The following is a 23100-nucleotide window of genomic DNA, read 5'->3' on the forward strand; positions in this document are numbered from 1 at the left end:
GGGATGGATGGATGGATGGATGCATGGATGGATGGATGGATGGATGGAATGGATGCATGGATGGATGGATGGATGGATGGATGGAATGGATGCATGGATGGATGGATGGATGGATGGATGCATGGCGTTGGACCCTGATTGAACCGCAAAATAAATATAAAAAAGCAAAGAAAAGAAAGAAAGATGACATAGTGCTTTATTTACCCACATGTTGTAAATTATGGCATCTGTTTACAATTTATTTTATTTACTCTGTAGATGCGGGCTCCGGGTTGATTAACATTTTCTGTTATGTTTGTCGTCTTCGGGAAGGGGGTCGTGATTGGCAGTTTGGGTGACGGCTGTTTGATGTGAGCGTATATAGGGTTGGCTTTGAAGCGCCGGGATGAAAGGACACCATCCAAGATATGACTTGAGGATAACCTAAAAAATGAAATTTGGCTGCGTCGGGAGGCGACCGCCAGGCGACAAAGATGTTACCATGTTGTTGATGAAATGTTATTGGAGATATACGATGATGCAAGCCCCATAAAAGATGGAGATGGAAACTTCCCACCGCTCATCAGGAAATTGAATATGTTTTAATGACATCAAGCTGCGGATATTGGTGAAGAACGGCGTAGCCATATCTGTTCTTCTCAGTACAGCCCATGCAGTGATCTGTTTTATAATTGTAATCTATGTTTAAATCAATTTAATTGCACCTATTAAAATAGTTCATTACTCTCTCCAGTGTGGTTGGTTTCAGTTGTCCTTGATAAACATTAAATCCATCAAAGAATTAGAGGCTATCCCCATAATAGGGGCCTAATATGGGCCTATTAGCCTATATTTTATCCTATAATGACAAAAAATATGTTTGAGGGGGACAAAATAGAAGACATAGATGGAAAGAACAGGCTAAGGGCATTTAACCTGTCCATTTGCGCAGGCAGGCAGGCAGAAAGCTGTTAAAAGTGCAAACAGTTCAGCTTATATAGAGTCAGATTTATTTGTCATATGAAGACACAAACTATTATAGCAGTCATACAGTATGTGCACAGGCACAGGTTCAATTGCAATATAGGGTTGTTTTCTGTTATCTCCTTTTAGAAACACAACTTTATGAGGTTGCTTTTCATAAAATGTGTAGTAGGATATGCTAGAGTGCTTACTATTTATAATGTGCAAAATATAATTTAGCTTAGTTAGGGTATAGTTTAGTTTATTCAGTAGCCTATACCTTCATTATAATGTGAAAACAAATGTGTTTATTTTGTAAGTTTTCAGCAGGAAATCTACAATAGAAATGTTGAACAATATATTTAAAAAATAATGTGGAATTTCTGTACATTTTACAATAGCTTAGGCCTAAATTAGACCATTAAATGTGTAAAGCTGCGAAGCGGGAACTCAAGGAATGCATTTTGTCAATGAGAAACTGAGGAACCACATAAAATAAATACATCAATTAGGCTTTAATGTATAGGCTATATAGTCGACTATTCATCACTAGTTGTAATAATAAATAAAATATATTTAACATATTTTAAAATGCTCCATAGCTCAAAATTAAAGTTGTATCAACTTAGAGGGATAATAGTGTGCTCCATATTCCATAATATAACTGCGACTGGGAGACCGATTGTGACTTCCAGATCCCCCATCCCTAACAACACTGACACCTAGTGTCTGAAACAGCTCTAAACATCTCTTAGATTGATGCCTGTGTCACAAAACGTTATCATCAGCCAGTCAACATGGCTAAAGCATTCATCGTTTCTTGAGACAATTGTGCAAATAGTCTGTAGCTGCAAATCTATTCAATACACAAATTACGCACTGAGCCGCAATTAAAAAAAACTGGTTTTGACAGGGCAAATGAGGGAGGGGACAAGGCAACTTGAAAATGTTCGCAACAAATGTATGTAGGCTTATCTATATTGTAAACAAATGAACAAACACTGTGCAAATAACATGTGATTAGCTAACAGACATATAGGTCAGGACCTGCCTCGGATAAATACATTTATAAATTAATTATGCTAATAATTATTATTATTATAAATGAAGATTATTTTTATTTGCCTGAAATAGCCTAGGGTATGTATATATGTGACAGAAGTAAGTGCCTCATTTTGAGCAGGTTGTTGTCAGTGAAACCATACAGTAGGAGGTTGAGGGTTTGGCCATATTCCATGCACAACATCCCTGTATTTCTGTGAAGACCCTGCATGCACAAACATTTACATAACCATGGACATAATATCACCTCATGAACTGAAGTCAATCTTAAAGCTGCAGGGGAATCTATAACAGGATGGCTTCTTGTCAAGAAACTAAACTCAGTGGGGTGCATATCTTTGCCAGAAAGGGTGGCCAGTCTATGAGATGTCTGTGAGATGTGGCACTTATTTTCAATTACAAGAACCATGTAATTGGTTCTCAAAGTGGGGTCTGATATATCTGCTATTCCAAAGTAGCAGATATACAAGTTCATAGCACGTTGTGGATGGTAGGTCTGAGATACATATTGAGGGATTTAGTTCATTGGCCTGCTGTCAGCAAGAAATCTTGATTGGTGTAATGGGTTTTAGTAATAAAGACAAGGACCAAACCAGAATCTGCCCTCTGCCTTTAGCCTGGTGGAGACATACAGGGCCTGTTTAATGGCAGCCATTTCACATAGTGTGGTTTCATGTCAGCATCACTTGTGATGTCATCCTTGACATCACAAGCGATAATGATATCATCACCAGTCTACACAGACTGTCTGTCCAGTCATATAAACACATTGGGTTTCTGTAGGCATAGCACAGTGGCGGAGAAGGGGACCCTGATCGCTGTTACGGAATGACAGGACAACAGTTCCAGTACGATGACAGTGGCAATACATATTACTATTTCCTAGCCTCCCTTGTTGGCCTGATCGTGGTCCCAGCCACGTATTACCTCTGGCCCCGAGATCAGACCGCCGAACACCTGAAGAGCCTGGCTGGGGTCCACGGCAGGTGTCTGTGGTACCGACTCAGGCTGAAGTCGCAGCAGAGCATCGTTCCCACACTAAAGAAAGCAGCCTTGCTATTTGGCTGGTTTGTGTTTTTGCTGCTATGCTACAAGGTGTCCACACTAGACAGAGAGCACCACCAGCCATATAATCCGTATGAAATCCTCAACCTGAAACAGGGTTCATCGCTGTCAGAGATTAAGAGGGCGTACCACGTGCTCTCCCTGTCGCACCACCCTGATAAAGGTGGTGATGAGGCCACCTTCATAGTGATTGCCACGGCCTACGCCGCACTGACTAACGCAGAGTCGAGACAGAACTGGGAGCGCTTTGGCAATCCAGACGGTCCAGGAGAGATCCGTTTTGGCATTGCCCTGCCCGCTTGGATCGTGGACAAGAACAACAGTATGCTGGTGCTGCTGGTATATGGACTAGCATTCATGGTCATCATTCCTGTTATTGTGGGACAATGGTGGTACCGCTCAACTGGCTACAATGGAGAAATCCTGATCAACACCACCCAGCTCTTCTTGCACTTCATGAACAAGACACCCAGCATGAACATGAAGCGGCTAGCCATGGTGCTGACGGCAGCCTGTGAGTTTGACCCCAACCATTCAGAAGCCACCATAAGGCCAACAGACAACACTGAAGTGCCAGAGTTGATCCGTAAGCTGGGGAACATTGATATTAAGAAGAAGGAGCCTCCATTCCATTGCCCGTACAGTCTAAAGGCCAGGGCCCTGGTACTGGCCCACCTGGCACATATGAAGGTGTCTGAGAACCTAGACGAAGACCAAAGCTTTGTGTTGAGGAAGAGCCCAGCGCTCCTCCAGGAGATGGTCACTGCAGGCTCTCGACTCACTGCCATGGCCTGTCGCCTTGGTGTCAAAGCACACTGGCTGGTGTCCATAGAGAATACCATGAAGCTGTCTCAGATGATAGTCCAGGGCCTGCAAGAGACCAAGTCACCTCTGCTCCAGCTGCCCCACATTGAGGAGGAGCACCTCCGCTTCTTCGTCTCCAGGAAGCATAAGGTGCAGACGCTGCAGGACCTGGGGGGTCTGAGACATGCCAACAGACGCAGCATGCTGCGCTTCCTGCAAGACGAGGAATACGACGAGGTCATGGCCGTCCTTGGGAGCTTCCCGCATCTCACCATGGAAACCAAGCTGCAGGTCCTTGACGATGAAGACAGCAATAACATCACAGCTGGCTCTATTGCCACAGTCACTGTCACCTTGACCCGGAAAAATATGGCAGATATGTTTGAGAAAGACCAGGAAGCAAAGCTTTGCCCAGGAGAAGAGGTCGTCGACATAGACGATGGGCAGGCAGACTTGAACAAGAACAAAACTAAACTGTGGCAGAAGGACAGAAAGACCAAGTCCAAAAGGAAGAAACAGCCCATGAAGAAGAGCACTCCCACACCGGCCTCTAAGGCCAAGCACGCCAATGGCAACGTGGCAGGAAATCAGGTGGTGATGAAGGAGGACAATGAGGAGGCTTCAGACAAGGACAGTGAATCAGACGAGGTAGAGGCCAACAAAGACTCTATCAGTGAGAGGGACGAGGAGAGCACCAAACAGAGAGACACCGAAGTGGACAAGATGGCAGGCGACGAAGGAGAGGAGTGGGAGGCTTTGCAGCAGAGCATCCAGAGGCGGAATCGCGCTCTGCTGGACACCAAGTCCAAGGTCACCCACCCAGTCTACAGCCTGTACTTCCCAGAGCAGAAGCAGGAGTGGTGGTGGCTGTACATAGCCGACCGCCAGGAGAAAACCCTGGTCTCCATACCCCACCATGTCTGCTCACTCAAGGACACAGAGGAGGTGGAGCTGCAGTTCCAAGCCCCATCCAAAAAAGGCAACTACCAGTATTCTGTCATCCTGCGCTCCGACTCCTACATGGGACTGGACCAAATCAAACCACTGAAGATGGAGGTCCACGAGGCCAAGGCCATGCCAGACAACGAACCCCAGTGGGACATTCCAGAGACGGACGAAGAGGGTGAAGACCTGGAGGACAGCGACGGGGAGAGCAACAAAGACGAGTACGAGGACAACGACTGAACGCATGCACGCACACACACACCACCCTCAGTTTAAGTTAACCAAAGCTCCATACTACACTGTACTCTCCCCCTTATAATGACATGGACTGTGACTCCACATGTATGAGACTAGGTGTAACCACATTTCTGTTCACTTGTGAAAAAGAAACAAATGAAAGCCTCCAAATACAATTCTAATATTTAATATGTTTTTCTTGTGCTCCTCTTTGGTAGAAACGACAAATCTATGCTTGCCATGTTTTTTAAACCAATTAGACATGTTCTTTAATTGTAATTGTAATTTAATTGTAAACTTTTTTTTACCTTCATTTCAGACAATATAAAACTAAGATATTCTATTTATAGTAACAGATTTGAAAACCCATAATACATCATGCTTCTCCAAATCTCCAAACAAACAAACAAACAAAACCTCTAAGCAACATACTGTATCCTGTGGACAATCATTTAAATCTAGCCTGTCATGTCGGAAAATGCAACAACAACAACAACTGTATACTCAAAGTATATTACTGTACTGTACTACTTGATATTTAGTAGTTGTTGTCTTTAAATGTAACGTTTATAATTGTGATTTGTGAAACAGTCGGCCACATGGCATCAATCAATGTGTTTCATCAGTTACCTATCATGCAACTGGCAAGATATAAATGGCCTTTTACAATACAATATGTCAATATGTCAACATAATTCAGCATCATTTATTGTCTAGTATGTAGCCCCAGTATGGCCTTCTGGCTGCTCACTCCTCTACTCACAATGAATGTCCACAGAATATTGTACTTTATACTCTAGTTAACTTTATGCTAATGTAGGGGTGGAAAGGGGAGTACTTTTTCACAAGTATTTTACTTGAGTATTTCCAAATCCCAGTACTTTTACTTCCCCTCCACTTTTACTACACTACAATTATTTGAAAACTTTAGTTACTAAGTTTGTAGATTGTGATTATTATAACAAAACATACATTAACCACTTCAGTCCTATATATTTCGGCCATTTGAAAATAGCTGATGTACAAGTTCACAATGTGTCGCTATGCAATGTATTGTGGTGGAATAACGAATCAAACTTTTGTGGATATAAGATCCTATACTATAGCCCTAATTTATAACTACTGTGGTACTGTGGCAACCTTACTGAAACAATGACTTGTCAGATGTGTGGTTTAGTACATCAGGCCTGTCAACTAGAGGTCAACTATGGGCCATAGAGGAGAAGATTAGTTGTGTAAGCAGACACAGTCCATGGCTGCCAGTGCTTACTGCCACAACTAATCTGTGCAGCCCTGATGCGACAAGAGATGCAACAAATACAATACATTTGTTCTGTACCATTATATACTGCAAGATTTACTCAACTGTATCTTTCTTTACGCAATAAAGTTTATTATTATTAGGGATCAAGCCTGAAGGGCGTAGACCCTTTATTGTTTCCGTATACGGATTCCGTACAGATTTTTAGCAGTTTTGGCAGTTCTGTGCTGTCGTTTTCCACAAACTTCTGGCCACGTCACAGAAATTGCATGTCCATACATGCGAATGGAGTCTGACTCTGGTCACGGGACCAGCGTTGACGAAGTAGCCCATTCAGCCAATCGGCGTAACCAAACAAACTGATGTCATCTCCAGTCTACCTACCGTATGCCATGTCAACCACACAGAAATGAGCAGGTTCGGGCTGTCCTATGGCCTGGGTAGATCTAATTAAAACCCACATGGGGAAGCCCATTTGTGATGATTTGATTGATGAACACAGAATGTGATGATGTATGATGATAAGAGTGCCCCTCACTTCGCAGTCACACAATTGTCAAATAATTTCAGTCATCAATGTTTGTAATTGTATAGCTAATTTTTTTCTTTTTGGGCTTGGCCCTGTCTTATAGACTCACCTCTTCAGACTCCACCATGGCCCGTAGCACTTGCCCTAGCCTAGCCCCTTAGATAGCACTTTATGTAGACTTAGATTTTTTAGACAGACTTACAACTCGTTACGTAGACAGCACTAGAATTGCATTTTATGTAGTCATAGCACTTTATAGTAGGCCTACACATGTATATTGTATAATATAGTGTATAGTTGACATAGATACTCCACTGTTACATTCTTAGTTTATACATGATTCATGATAACTGCTTTTTATATATGTGATGTATGCCATGCTCAAGTCAAGAGTGTCTGCTAAATTGTATAGCTGCTTGCAGCTATTATTATTATTATTATTATTAATATTATTATTAATTTTAAATGGCCGAATGCCGTTGCTCTTGTGGCTGCTATAGTCACTTATTTTCATAGATCTGGTTGCTGCCCACACTGGTCTGCCCTCCACTTTGTTGCGTTCACACGGGTAGATGAGACGATACGATACAGTCTACCATTCATTGTCAATGGAAGCCAGCGACATAACGTTGCAAAGACGGAATGATGCACGTAGGTGCTCCAAATCAATTCACAACAACGCGTCTTTGCATCGTTTCATCTCCCCGTGTGGTGTCTGTGTGAAAGAGTGAACGCACCATGAACTTGGGATATCACGCTTTTTTGCGTCGTGACTTCTAGCGTGTGACGCTGCAGTGACGGCCCGCTGCTGCACCGGCGGCGCACCTCCTCCTTTCTCTCTCTCCACTCCTCCCTTTTGTGCAGCCGCTGCTGTCTGACAGAGACAGGAATCCATCTACGGGCAGGACTGGAAGCCACACTGACAGAAAGGTAAATGTTTTAATAAAAACGGACATTTTAAAACCTGTCTTTTCACCATGGCGTTGCAGCAGCAGCTGCCTCCGGTACACCGTGACCTTCTCAGCCAGTGTGGATGATCCGCTGATTGAGACTTCAGCAGTCAGGGGACAGTGGAAGGAGGGGAGGGATGCTCCAGCCAAGGCCTGTAGCTAAGTTAGCTAGCTAGCTAGTAACGGTCAACTCACTTGCCTGGGCTGTTTTAACTGTCATTTGGAGCTGCTGTCTTTTTTTTAACTATCATTTTTTTAACTGTCAGTTTTAAAACGGTCACTTGGACTTGGGCTGCTGTATTAACGATAATGTAACCGTTTAAAGCCAACAGAGTAATTTATTGCTGAGCACACTCACACCACCTCTCCTCTGCGGTGGTGTGCTCAGCAGTTATTCTGTGAGCTTAAAACAGAGGTATGTCCATAATGTTCAACCTCTATCCCGATGTGTGTCACACGCGGACAGCCTGTCGGCGTGTGACAGGAGGAGGCTAAGGTTAATCTGTTGGCTAAGCTAAAGGGCAGTTTGTAGCAAACTAAACTGCCCCTCTTATTTATTTTTTAACGTCACACCTTCTTTTGCTACCAGTTAAAACACCCTGGAAGGGCAACCCCCCTTGGGCAGCACTGTCTGCCAGAGGCTTGATGACATTGGGATAAAAACAGCCTTATTTTATCACGACATCCCCCTCCCAAAACTTGAAAGCTACCAGGCAGTTAGTTATTGGCCTTTTGTAGCCTATATACTGCATAGACTGGTGCATACTATCAGTGAAGGTTATTGGAGAGATCACAGGTTTGTATGCAAAGGGAAAGTCATAGCTTGTTTTCCTCCGAGGTGGTGGAAAGCCTGGTGAGGCGAGGTTACATAGCTTGTGCATCTCCATCTAAATACAATAATAGGTTAATGATTTGCAGCCCTGTGCGTGCGTGTGTACTGATCCATCTCTTTAGTAAGAGGACAAGCATAATGTTCTGTTGTCTGACTTTCAAGTTTCAACCACACTAGACTCTTGTTTTGTCCAATAAATTACCCTCCACAATGACAGTGTTGTATTGGATGCTGGTGTTTTGAAGGGTAGCAGAGGCCTTTATAAATGATAAACTCCAGACTTGTGCTGCTAAACCGTCCTCCTGCCTGTGGCAAATGTACAGAAACCAAAGTCATTGTCAGAGGGAGGTCCTGGCTGATCATTAGTGTGTGTGTGTGTGTGTGTGTGTGTGTGTGTGTGTGTGTGTGTGTGTGTGTGTGTGTGTGTGTGTGTGTGTACGTGTATGCACAAGCATACCATGTGTTTGTGTAAGGCTGGGAGAATGACACATGGGGTGAATGGCTTAGCGTGTGTGTGTGTGTGTGTGTGTGTGTGTGTGTGTGCACTCGTCATTTCCTGTCTCAAGTAAGATCCTTGGGAGAACTTGAAGCCCATTGGTCTCTGGAGGGACAGGAGGACCCCTGCCTATACATTCCATTTTGTCAGGGTCAGACAGCCATTATGTTCAGTCAGAACCACGCAACAAAAGCAACTTCTGAGTGTGTTGAAATCATTACGGTCTCCAGACTCTCTACCAGCACTGGCTCAGCTTGTTGGGCGAACATGTTTAAGTTGGCGGGGGCGTTTGCGATCTGCTTGTTAAACGTTAAACTCACCAACATTGCAGCTGTAGTCCAACCTTGAATTATCCTCTTTCAATCTGCCGAGCTTGTTTTTCATAAAAATCCCCTGTAGACATGTTATGAGCTACTTCCTGTCAAGAAATTCTGTGCAAGTGTTGGGAGTTTGGAAACGCTCGTTTTTATTAAGGGGTCGCGCTGCTGCCTCCTGCATTATGTGCACATTCGAAACAGATGGCATGCAGGGCCGTTCAGTGACTTACGACGAGCGTTTCCGTTTCCAAACTCCAGCACTTTGGCAGACCATGCATTGAGCTTGTAGATCTGCTATTTTCGGCAAATGGTCCCTCCCAGAATAGGGATGCTACGGTTCAAGAGTGGTTAATGTAACTATGATTATTATTTTAGTTATTTCCTATCACTCAAAGTTTTTGCGCCCCCCCCTGCGGTCACACCAGACCCCTTGTTGAAGATCCATGTAGTAAGTAGAGCATATGGGTGATCATGGCAGCCCAGTGACCCTGAATCAATCTGTGTGGTTTGAGTAAGCCTGATATACAATAATACAACCAAAGATTAGTTTAGCTGGTAAAGTAGTTACAATTCCAGCCCTATCTGTTATCAGTGGGTGCATGTCCGTGGACAATAGGCTGACTTTACGACACAATCCCTGATATGTTTCTGACTTTCTGTACTATTGAAAATGATTTGATATCCGATTAGAATGGGTCCCTTGTGATGAAATAGGCATGTCCTTGCACAATGTACGCAGGAAACCATGTAAATGCAAGGGCACATAACGCAGTAGTAACTTCTAGTTTTTGTCTCCACCAGGCCGAAGGCATGGGGGAGAGTATGTTTTGCAATCCGTCCGTGTGTGTGTCCGTCCGTCCTTCCATCCGTTATCAGCTAATCTCCGGCACCGTTGGCCCGATCCATGCCAAACTTTACACACACACTCCCTGGAGGCCAACGACGAACCTCTGCCCCAAATATTCCTCAACGGCCTGTTATAGCGCCACCATGAGGCCGATTTAGGCAAAACACATTTCTGTAGATTACTCGTACACATTTTATTCATACATCGCACAATTTGATATACACTATCTCCATAGTCATGTGATCAACACGGAGCGGCACCATTTCCCATTTTCCATCCTGATTGGCTAAGATTGGCTTCCAAAGCTCACACGATTGGTCAGTTTAGAAAAAATGCCACAAATCACAAACGCAGTGAAATTATACACACACATTTCCACTAGGCCGAGGACGACATGCCACAAATTTCCCCCCCAAATCAGCCTCACGGTGGCGCTATAACAGGCCAATTCCTGTTTTTAGCTATAACTGCATCGATCTGTATACAACTTATGTATGCACACTCCCTAGAGGCCATGGAAATAGTATAGATTAAGCTTAAAAAGTAGGAAGGAAAGCATGATCTAAGATATGATGGTGGGGAAAAGATTATTTTACATTCAGTTCTATTTCAATTTAGCTTAGCTGAGTTGAGTTGAGTCACTGCACTGTGTGTGTGTGTGGCAGGTACCTCGTGTCACATTTGCCATTGACAATGAATTTATGTCATATGTGTCTGAGCACATCAGCTTTTTGTGCTAACGCAAACATTAAATGCCATTGATGACATTTAAAGGATAATTTACGTCAAGTGTGTCTGAGCAAATCGACATGTTATGGCATGATGATGTACGATGATAAGAGCGCCCCTCACTTCACACGGGTGTGATTTTTATGTTTTAGATATATTGATTAACTATCTGACTTAAGTAAAGTGTTATTAAAGGCTTTCACCTAGAGCTTCATATGTCGTTAGGGCCAGAAGGCTCTGGTAGATATCATGAGAGCATCGTCTGGACAGCATGATGATGCAAGGGTATCGGAGCTATATCAACCCTTCCATAGATGATGGAGGACAGCAGAGGCTTCGTTCACCAATAGCATGTACCCTTGGCGAGAGAGGACATGATCACCTCCCTAAAAGTAGCCACCATGTGAACAGTTACTGCATCCTAGAGAGCATTGGAAGGTACATTCCCTTCAAACACACCAAAAGGCTTCAAATGTAGGATACTGACTGTATGACCACCTCCAGTTGTTTGATAGCTGAAGGATACACCAACTCAGCTCATCCCTTCTCGGATATCATGGCGGCACTGGAGGACAGGCTTGGGAAGCCTCATCAAGTGGCACTTCAGCGTATCAGACTAATGGAGAGATATTACCATGATTTTCAAGGGTTTCCGTTGCTGGATAACTATCAGGCCTGGCCTGTTAAAACGTATCCGAAAGAAAGGAGAATTGTTCGAGTCTTCTGGATACGGTATAGATTTCAATGTGAAATCTGGGGTGGCTGTAACGAAGACTCTCACTTCCAGTCATGTTGTTTGATCGGAGTAGTTGCTCATTGGATATTTAGTCCCCATATATGGGGATATCCGACTAGGACGTTGGGCTATATGACATTATGACATGTCTAGTATGACAATCCCTATATTTGGCCCGAGCCGACCTAGTGCTGATATCAGATAGATGTGGTAGAATCATATATGGATAGATCTAACAGGCTTAGTCATCGTGACATAGCATAGTCGGAGAATATATAACGAGGGTCGGCTTCAGGGAGAAGGCTGAATTCGAGACATCCTGGTTTAACTTCTAACCGGACAGCGGACACCACTGCGACGGGTTCTAACCTAAGTAATCAGCAATAGAGCCTTGAGCTATTTTATATACTTCCTCACAATGATATCAGGCAAAAAAAATCAAATGGCAACTCTACAAGCTTACCTCACAAAGCCTCACAGATCGTCTATTTTGAACTATTTTAGAAAAAATTGTACAATTCTTTTTAAGCTTTTTGCCTATAATCACATGCCCAAAGTAGATTAAATGATTGATTGTCGATGATTTAGATAAAATTGCTTACTGCTCATGGTCTTACTAGTCACCCCTAACTCTCTTTTCCTCCTTTCTTCTATTTGCAGATAATGGCTGTACCTCCGACCTATGTTGACCTTGGAAAGCCTGCCAAGGATGTTTTCGCCAAGGGATATGGTGAGAACTGATATGATAGTCTCAAAATAAGATGTTAATATGAACTAAACAGAGTAAATAAAGAGAAGTAGGGGATAAACACAAACTATTTTAAAATCCCCTTAACTTCTGATTCAGATCAACTCTTCCATTTTAACAGCACTGGTTACTCCTCATGTGTCGCATGTTTGTAAAAGAAAAACCTGATTTTGAGTGGAAGTCCTTAGGCGTGGCTGGGTTAGTAAATGCATAGTATGTGCCTGTATTCTATGCCTGGGACCTAGTGATTCTCTTGGGGTTTCCCTGATTGTGCAATGGGCCATGAGCGTTTCAAGACATATGTCATCCTTTTTTTTTAAACTAGTTTTTAGATGGGAGGGAGAGGGACAGATCTCCGCCCAGAATCGAACAGTACATTGTGATTATATGGTTGACCCACTATTTCCGATAGTGAAAGCGAACAGCAGTGATAAATAGCCATTGGTTTTTCTGAAGCAAACAAAAGTGTCAAAAATCCAGAAAATAAGCTGGTTTTATTTAGCACTAGCGAAATAATATCCCATATTCTGCTACTCTGTCACAGTATCAGGAACACAAGGCTGAGTCATGGTTATTCTAACATCATCTCTGCTGTCCCTCAGGCCAAGGTTGAGCTGTTCCTTCCGCTTTGGGAATCAGAGAATGATGAGAACCACACGTCACTTTAATGCACACTCAGTGACTTAGCCGCTTGATTCCTAGCATCCCTATTCTGGACATGGCTTAGATAATAGACGAGCATTCAGCCAAAAAACATTAGGCAAAAGCAGATCTACAAGCTCACAACGCGTCACAAGATTTGTTCAGGTATTATTAATCACTGCCTTATTTTGAGTCCCCCAAAAAATCCTAGTACATATGCATGCAGCAATGCAATTGCCGATGTAGATCAGCTATTCTCACTATTCATTGCATGACAAAGTATGTAGGGCTTAATTGAATGGGGTTGGTGTGTGGTAAGGGTAATGGATGGGTTTATGGGTAAATGGTGGGAGACCTGTCCAAATTGACGAATGGATCAATGTTAAAGCTGCTTGCTGGATGGATGGATGGATGCATGTATGTAAAAATGGAAGCTGAGATGGATATATTGATTGGTGGTGGAATGGAAGTTGTAATTATGATGGATGGAACGCAGGCTTGATGCCAAAATGGTCCTACGAACCTCCGAGCTGTTGGTCATGCCTCACAGGACCACCACGTCAAATCAATACGCACATCTCAATAATGAGCCTGACAAATCAATATTTCTCTGACACAAAACAATGGTTTGATTTAATGTGTTTACGACGTGTGTGAGTATTTGCAAAGCATGGGCTTTGTTTTCCTGGCAGGAATAATTCTATACGAAATCACTTTTCCAAATAGCATGGATTAGATCTAGTTTTTGTAACACAACTCCTTTTTTATTTGTTTTCCAGGCTTTGGCCTCATCAAGCTGGACTTGAAAACAAAGTCTGAGAATGGACTGGTGAGTAGTCATTATTATCAGAGAATTATATTAAGAAAATAATTGGAGGGCTATTTAATCAAGCCTGGTAGCCACATGGAGAGTCTGTCCTCCACTAGATCAGTAATATTCTACTTTATTAATTTCAACAACCCCCAGTTTGATGTGCATTATTAATTAGGCCATGGACCACCATTTGACACCATGGTCAGCTCTGTGTGTACACTCCAGGAGTTAACAGACCCCCTCCATTAGGTTCATACTAGACCCCTGTTTGATGACCAGCATAGTTATTGCAAATATGTATGTGAAAAAAAATTCAGGAACATTTATCGAACGTGTCATTGAGTGATATTTTTAACCAGAGACCTAAAGATGTTTCAATACATGATTCTTGCACACTTCTTTCTGCTCCCGTTAACGTGTCGTGCGCGTCCGTCCATCACCTTCACAGGAGTTCAGCAGTGGTGGCTCCGCCAACACAGAGACCAGCAAGGTGGCCGGATCTCTGGAGACCAAATACAAGTGGGCCGAACACGGCCTGACCTTCACAGAGAAGTGGAACACGGACAACACACTGAGCACCGAGATCACCGTAGAAGACCAGGTACTGTAGTACGGTGGTTCTCAAACCGTTTTAGCCTCTGACCCCCCCAAGATAATCACATATTTAACTGGGGGCCCCCCAAAATAATCGTATTTTTAACTGGGGGCCCCTCAAAATAATCACATTTTAATTAATGGATTTGGTCATGAACCCAAATTGAAAAGATTTTGTGCCAGGCACCCCCATAAGAGGATTCGTCAACATAAGACTAATAGCAGACTAATACGAGTATAATGGTAGAGGTGTGCATTGGCACTGCCCTCACAATTCAATTCGACTACGATTCGCCAGATTTGATTTGATTCTACGATGCATTGCAATTTGCAATGCATCACACTTTTCTATATTTCTGCACAACATGGCAAATCTTTCAGCTAATTAATTATCAGTCAATACAAGCGGTCACTGAACAACACATTTTATTTAGAATTATATTAATATTATATTATATACAGTATTATAATTATATTTAGTCTTCGATTATCGATTATGTCACATTGGGGCATTGAATTCCTGCACGGCCGAATCGTGATGCATTGCTGAATGGATTATTTTTTTTTTTTAATACTGTTTTTATTAGGCATTTTTGTTCGACAATTTCAGATTAGACAGTTTTAAGTAATTCAGTTAAAATAAAAATGAAAAAAATAACAGGCAATGTAAATGTTCCACATACAGTATAATAAAAAGACATAAGTGTGATAATCATGAAAAAACAAAAAACAGTTAAACAATGACAAGTGTGAACAGACAAACAAAACAGACAACAGGACAGACACTCTTGCTCTCAAACTTCCAACATTGAATTAAGTAAATTAGACATTCTTTTTTTTAAATAATAAAAAATAAAATAAAGAAAAAACACTCAGTTCCTTTTCCTTCAGTTCCTTTTCTTTCTTTCCAATTTTCTATTGTGCTATCTATTGTGTAGGAGGGGTTAGCGTGCACCTATTAAAATATTCGATGAAGGGTTGCCATGTCTGGTAGAACCTATCTTCACTCCCTCTCAATTCAAACTTAATCTTTTCCAATTGTAAGTAATGCATAACATCTTTCATCAGTGAAGTGTGAGTTGGAACGTGTGCTTGTTTCCAATTCAACAGTATCAGTCTGCGAGCCAGTAGAGTCACATATTTTACCATGTTATATTGGAAAGTAGACAATTTGACCCCGGGCCCTGTGACTCCCATAATTGCTGTCAGTGGATCCGGGTCAAAAGGTCTTTCAACAATGTCTGACAGTGATTTAAATATACTTTGCCAATAAGATCTTAGTTTTGTGCAATGCCAGAACATATGAGCTAGAGTGGCCGGCGATTGGCCACATCTGTCGCAGGCTGGATTCACATTTGGATACATTCTGTTGAGTTTTTCCTTTGACAAATGTAATCTGTGTAATATTTTAAACTGTATAAGACCGTGCCTGGCGCATACTGAAGAAGAGTGCACAAACTTTTGAGATGTAGACCATTGCTCGTCAGTGATAGATATTCCTAAGTCGTTTTCCCAAGCAGTTTTTAAATGCTCCAAGGAGGCATTATTATCCAAACATGAGAGAGAGTTATAAATAATAGAAACACCTCCTTTGAGCAGTGGGTCAGGTAGAAATATAGATTCCATTGATGAGTTGGGAGGTATGTTTGGAAATGAATCAGTGTGTTGTGTTAAAAAATGTCGTATCTGTAGAAATCTAAAGAAATGTGATTGGGGTAAATTGAATTTGCGTCGTATTTGTTCAAAGGTCGGAAATAACCCATCAATATAAAGATCTTTGAAGGAGTGAATACCATTTCTATGCCATACTTTAAATAACGAGTCAGAGAGGGACGGTAAAAAAGCATGGTTAGCGACCAGTGGTGCGCGCACAGAGCCCGGGTGCCAACCGAAATGCCTTCGTATTGAGAGCCAAATTTTGAGAGAATGCGAGACTATGGAGTTCTTTGGCAACTTAGTATATCTTGAGGCCACTGGGGAAAAGATTAAAGCTGACAACGATGTTGGGGGACAACATTGACCTTCAATAAATGCCCATGTAGGCAATTGATCTTGGAGCCAAAATGAGAGTGCACGTAAATTACACGCCCAGTAATAGAGTTTGAAGTTAGGTAATGCCATTCCGCCATCTGATTTAGGCCTCTGCAAAAAATTGAATGGATTATTTTTGACACCACTATGCAGTGGCACATGATTTGTCATGTCATTTGTCTTTTCACTCACTGAATCATGGAATCTTCCAAATTCACACCTTTAACTCCTTAATGAATTGAATTCATTAATAAAAATCCAATGAATTAATTGGATTTATTTATTCTTTCACTAAATGTCTGTGTTCTGTAGACTGTTACATGTCACCAATGACAACATTATCCTTGCTTTCTCTACAGATTGCCAAGGGCCTGAAGTTGACCTTTGATTCGTCGTTCTCGCCAAACACTGGGTGAGTTTCATCACTGTACGCTGTTGTTTTAACGTTTTAACGAGTCCAGGGAACATTATACCAAGGAACTACAGAGTTCTTCAACTTCTTGATTATTTTCTGTATTGATTTAAATGATTTTGCATTTAAATCACATTTTTAGATCCGTTAATTAAGGCTGGGCAAATAACCGAAAAATCGATTTAAACCAAACCAAATTTAGAACCAACCTAGAAAGAACCTTAGAACCATAGGCCCTATATTGTTTCTATAGTTGGTATTCGTTGCCATTCACTATGAAACCAGGCCTCACCAAGTAAAAGAAAATCCTTGTACTGTATGTATGCAAATATAGGCCTTCTCAGATTTATAAATACCATATCCAGGGTGACCCCTTGTTTGCTGCTTGCTTTTGTTAGAGTCAAGGTACTATACACAGAAATCGTAACATGAATGAAATGCAACTTTTGGCGGATTTTCTTTACTAATGTAGAAACTGTATCAAGCCATTAAGTGACGGTGGGGGCTGCATGTGGCGATGCAAACCGTGTGTGTTGTCACACTCGCCTCAGTGTCTATAGTTTGACTCAGGCCAGGTGTGACTGCTTAAATCAGCCATTTGTACTACACAAGTTATATTCACATCGTGCCCCCTCCAGAATACATACAGCATTAAATCATAGAAATCAATTTCTCTCAACACTAGTAAGTTAAATATTTAGTTGCTGAAAGGAAAATGAAAGTCTTTGCACCAACAAAACATCACACTGACACGAACCAAACTTTGTGGTCATAAATATTTATCTACTGCCAAAAAGTAATAAAATAAACTGCCGAAGCACTACAGTATATATTTCCATTTTCCTCAATAGAAACCCATTATAAGGAAACAGTTTAACGTGTCTTGGCGTACTGAAAACAGCCCAAGTAGGAACACACCATTTCACTCCTACAGTGTTCCTAGGTTGTTGTGGTACGTGATGTGTCAAAAGTCCCTTTTGAATCTTCTGTCTATCCATTTAAACATGGTCAGTAGTCGGTACTGCTGGCTCCACTCCGATCATTCCAGACCCAATGATGGTTAGACAAACCTGCGACAGACCTTCACCCGGGTTAGTTGTGAAACTAATCCTCCTCTCGTTTTCCTGCAGCAAGAAAAGTGGCAAGATCAAGACGGCGTACAAGCGGGAGCTCATCAACCTGGGCTGCGACGTAGACTACGACATCAACGGTACAACCCTCCATGGCCACGCGGTAGTGGGCTACGAGGGCTGGCTGGCCGGCTACCAGACCACCTTCGAGGCCGGCAGGAACAGGGTCACCCAGAGCAACTTTACCGTTGGCTTCATGACCGACGAATTCCAACTCCACACGAATGTGTAAGACCATTTTTTACGTTTAATGTGTTTTTCATAACTACTTTGTTGGGCTTTGAGAGTACCGTAGCCTAATTTTACATGTCTGCATAGTGCATACTCACAGTGAGTTGCAGACAAATCACAGAGCACGCCTACGAGCAGTAAGTTATTTTATTGCGACAGCTCAGCAACTTATTGCCGTCAGAAAGCTTTAAAAAGGCCCTGCAAAACAAAATGAAACCGGTTTAACTGGCGAGAGTTGACAGTCAATAATCCCTCAATTCTCCCTGCGGTACCGTTCACCCACACTGCTCCAGGTTTCTATCCACAAACCACATGCTGCAACAACTGTACAAAGTAGTCTGATTGTGGCACACTTATGGCCTGCTTGTGATGTTATGCGAGGTTCGCCAAATAGCAACTTATATGAATGATTTCAAGCAGGCGGACCAAAGAGCCATACAGGACAGGGGTTTGTTGGGATTTCAAGTTTAAACCATCAAACCAGAGTGTGATTGGATGACTCAGTCTTGAGTCATCTTGGAGGCCTTGTGGTTTGAGTGTCCGCCCTGAGACTTGGAGGTCGAGGTTCAATCCCCGGCCGGGTCATACCAAAGACTAGGGGTAAGTCCCTGCGACATGCTAGCGTCATGTCCAGGGGGTGCACTTGTACATCAAGCTGTAGAGCAGGTCGTCCAATGACCCCTGGGTCGGCGGTTCGAATCCCGGCTCCTCCTGTCTACATGTCGAAGTGTCCTTGGGCAAGACACTGAGCCCTACATTGCCTCCAATGAGTCGGTCGGTGCTAGCTTTCCACCATTGGTGTGGGAAGTGAGGACGCTGGCGTCGACTGTTCGCCACTTCACCTCCCAATGTATGAATGAATGAACCATTGTAAAGCGCTTTGAGCACTTGGAAAAGCGTAGCAATAGTGAAAACACCACAGTGCTTTTATTTTACATTTCACAGACCAGAATACAGAGTGCTCTGCCCACGTAAAAGTATTTAGACAGATATCTCGTGTTGTGTTTATAGACTGTTGCGTCTCCTCTCAAACAAGCCCAGTCAGGCAACCTGAAAGCAAACTCCACCTGCCCGAAAGTTTATTTACCTGCCAGGGGAAAGTGGGACACCCTTCGTGTCAACGCCTGTTAGATATTGTCTGTTTTTCAAATAGTTCAGCGGAGGTCCCTTGTGAGAGACTGAAACCTCACAAAGACATTGTTGCCCACCTCTGGTATACTTTCCATAGAAAAAAATCCCTCACCAGATCGCAGTAATAACTTTGAACACCTTGTCTCTGTTCCAGAAACGACGGCACTGAGTTCGGTGGCTCTATCTATCAGAAGGTGAATGACAAGCTGGAGACGGCGGTCAACCTCGCTTGGACCGCTGGAAACAGCAACACCCGCTTTGGTATCGCTGCAAAGTACCAGATCGATGCTGACGCAGCCTTCTCTGTGAGTAGTCCTCCATCTTTGTATGAGTTTTACCAAGCGTGTTTAAAGTCTTGTAGGGCAGGGTAGGGCTGTGTCACCATCATGACATTTTATTTGATGGTTTGACTCTTCGCTAAACCCGACCCCAAAAGCGATTGTCCAATACCAATCCTGTTGATGAATTGAATACATAGGACCACATTGAAAACAAATCCCCAGGACTTTTATTGTGTTATCCTTTTAGCCTCTTTTGATGCCACCATTGACTCCGGCGCTGTAGCGCCGCTTGCCAAAAGAATGCACAGGTCAGGGCCTTTTATTTCTGAATGCCCCGTAATTGAGGAGTGGTAATCAGCCACTTTCGTGCCTCGGCTGCTCCCCTTCGCTTTCGTCAGAAGCGCTGATATAGTAACCGTGAGGTTTAATTGAGCTCCTAACATCGTCCTTTACCTCAATCTGAGCCTCAATTCCGTGAAATACACCGCTAAAGACCGTGCTTATGATGGAAGTGGACGGAGGAGAAACATTTCATTCACACGTCGCACCGCCGAAGCAAGTGTTGCCTAGCGGCGTGGAAGCTACTACTCGGTAGAAATCAGAGAGGCTAGTCTGGATTAATAGAAGTCAAAGAAAGTTAATGTCTGACTATACCAAGTGCTGTTTCTGACTGATAAATTATTCAATCAAAAACGGAATGCTTATAGGGAGAGAATGTTCCAACACTGATACGTTGTTTTATATTTCCTACGCAGGCCAAGGTGAACAACTCCAGCCTTGTTGGCCTGGGATACTCTCAGACTCTGAAGCCTGGTGAGTGTATATACAGTATAGCCAGTATGTATATGTATATATGTATGTATATATATAGCCAGCTATAAACCGTCTTTCCAAGGGTTATGTCATCCTGGCCCTTCATTAGACGGAGTTGAAATCTTTCATTACTCCATTGTGAACATCAAAGCATCATCCAATGAGCAACTTGTTCACTGCTAGGCCAGCACTGTTAAACTGTGAGAAACTGTGAACAGCGACAGGGAGCATGCTTTCTGAAGGAAGGTGGGGTCTGGAGGTGGTTGTTTAACCCATTCTGACCTGAGATCAGATTCATACGAGGTTTCCACTGGACACACACTGGTCTGATGAACCCATTCTGACCTGAGATCAGATTCTAAAAATGTCAGTCGTTCTTTCGATTTTTCAAAAATAGCAGACCTACAAGCTCGTAGCGCGCCACTCGGTGGCGCGCTATGAGCTTGTAGATCTGCTATTTTTCAATAGCTAAAGCATAACATGATGCTGAACACCAAAATGGGTTCCCGTACAGAATGGGTTAATGTCTAAAAACACAATACTATATCTGGATATCTTCTTTCATAGTTTGTGTATCCACTGTTATGTCATATCCTGGCCCTTCATAAGACGGATGATTCTTTGGAGTAATGGAAGATTTGAACTCCAATAAGCAGCTTGTGAACTGTAGGCCAGCTCGGCTAAACTGTGAGGGATTCTGAACAGCATCGTCTGAAAGGCCCTTCTCCTTTCCCTCTGAGAGGGCTTTTTGTTGTGTCTTTGCCATTGCATATCGGGATCAAAATTCCATTTGTTTGCTTTTTGGCTTTGTAAGCAATTGCACTAAATAACTTCAATATACAAACTACATTCAAACTACTATTACTGAACTGTGCGAAGAAATTATCTTGAGGTACCAATACAAATTTTAAAACCTAATGTACTATGGCCTAAACAAGCCATATGGTTAATAATTTTATACTAAAAATCGTGAAAATGGCCAATCAAAATGCTTACGAGGTGTCACGATGTGACGTTTGTGAGCTTTTAGATTGGCTACTGTATTTGTTTTGTTTTAGTTTTTTCTCTCAAAAGAAGTTTAACCATAGGTTGAAAGTAGTTAGTGGACAATGACATAGAAATAATGCTGGAAATAATGTCATTTCTGTTAATTTCATCCAGCAATTTTTATGGATGATAACAATAATGAATAAAGAAATAAAAAAATGTATTAGTTAAAATAATTGCGTTCAGTTAAAAGTGCAGCTCTGCTGACTTGTCTTCGATGTGTCTGTAGGCGTCAAGATGACCCTCTCTGCTCTCCTGGACGGGAAGAACATCAATGCTGGAGGTCACAAGCTTGGCCTCGGCCTTGAGTTCCAGTTATAGAAAGATGAGGCATTCCTCCGGCGCCCCGCACACACAATCACACCCCCATCGAAAGAAGCTCCAAATACTTTATTAAATAGCTAACCCTCACAACTCTCCGTGTCCCTTTTACATGTACTGTGGTTGACACGAGGCAACGTCGGTCAAATAATTCAGCCACTGTAAGGGAACATAAAATACTGAGGCCCACTTGAGAACAAATTTAAGATGAAATGCTGGGGCCTACTCGAGAAGAACAAATGTAACAGAAGTGAAAAAAGGTGGAAAAGTAGCGTTTAGTTCACGTTGGTCTCACTCATTTTCATTTCGCTACAACCTTTAAAAAAAGAAAAGCTTTAATAATGTATGTCCCTCTCTGCTTTCCGATATAAATAAATAAAGGGAGGGAAATCTTAAAGAGATGGGTCAGATTGGGAAGCCACAATCGGCTTGATGCAGTAAGCATGCAGTTAAGTAGTTCACCACCGTGTGGCGCCAGTGTGTGGCTCCCGTCATTCCACCTCCATTCCAGCATCCTGTGGCCAGCCCCGCTGTCTTCTTCACTCCAGAGTTACTTCATTCTGTTCTAGCTTTTCTGTGTTAGGGATGTGTTTGTCTTAAGATATTATGTGAATGGGAATGGTTTAGGTGTCCTTGATGTAAGCAGATGTTTGTACTGCTAAGACGAGAGGCACACTAAACTCCACTACTGTGTACATTCTGTGTTTTTGGTCACATTTGTCTTTTTGTCTGTGCATTTGGTGTTAAATCACTTATTTTGTTACATATAGCTGAAACAAATATTATTTTACTGATGGTAGGTCTGGTATAGTTTGACCCACCTGAGAAGACCTATCATGAGTATGTATGAGTGAGAGATAACCCTCTTGAATCTCTTGACCGTGTCAATTGTTCTTGGTCTAGAAAAGTTCAAAGTTACTGAATAAATTATGCTATGAAGGAGAAAACGTGATACATTTGACAGAAAATGGAAGTCTTCCGGTTTTGGTCATTGGATTGAAACTTGGTGTACTTGGCAATATTGTCACTCCCTGAGTTAAAATAAAGAACATCTGAAAACATTTTATTTGTGGCTGTGCTGTTCTTTGTGGATAACTACGATAGTACATTAGACCAGTGCCACCTGTACTGGGGTAATCAAATGCAAAAATGT

At 42.4% G+C, this 23100-nt stretch overlaps 2 protein-coding genes across 2 annotated transcripts; both read left to right on the forward strand.

Annotated features, from left to right (window-relative positions):
• Positions 1-2832: 2832 nt before the first annotated feature.
• LOC308326792 (translocation protein SEC63 homolog) lies at positions 2833-5058 on the forward strand (the record flags this gene model as incomplete). The annotated part of the gene is made up of 1 exon (XM_080779821.1): positions 2833-5058. The coding sequence occupies one exon, from the start codon at positions 2833-2835 to the stop codon at positions 5056-5058; it is 2226 nt and encodes a 741-aa protein (XP_080635947.1).
• A 2629-nt stretch (positions 5059-7687) lies between these two features.
• vdac1 (voltage-dependent anion channel 1) lies at positions 7688-23008 on the forward strand. Its single transcript, XM_080780306.1, has 9 exons — positions 7688-7775; positions 12413-12482; positions 13922-13971; positions 14405-14557; positions 16941-16993; positions 18124-18351; positions 19640-19790; positions 20522-20579; positions 21856-23008. Exons 2-9 carry the CDS (start codon positions 12416-12418, stop codon positions 21945-21947), a joined length of 852 nt encoding a protein of 283 aa, XP_080636432.1. The 5' UTR covers positions 7688-7775; positions 12413-12415; the 3' UTR covers positions 21948-23008.
• The last annotated feature ends 92 nt before the right edge of the window (positions 23009-23100 follow it).

Source organism: Protomyctophum bolini, assembly GCF_963924005.1.
Source record: "Protomyctophum bolini genome assembly, chromosome: 13".
Taxonomy (NCBI): domain Eukaryota; kingdom Metazoa; phylum Chordata; class Actinopteri; order Myctophiformes; family Myctophidae; genus Protomyctophum; species Protomyctophum bolini.

Coding starts and splice junctions, on each gene's coding strand:
- vdac1 (XM_080780306.1), top strand. CDS start 12,416: ATGGCTGTACCTCCGACCTATGTTGACCTTGGAAAGCCTGCCAAGGAT. Junction 19,791..20,521: donor ATGCTGACGCAGCCTTCTCT/GTGAGTAGTCCT, acceptor TTTCCTACGCAG/GCCAAGGTGAACAACTCCAG. Junction 20,580..21,855: donor CTCTCAGACTCTGAAGCCTG/GTGAGTGTATAT, acceptor ATGTGTCTGTAG/GCGTCAAGATGACCCTCTCT.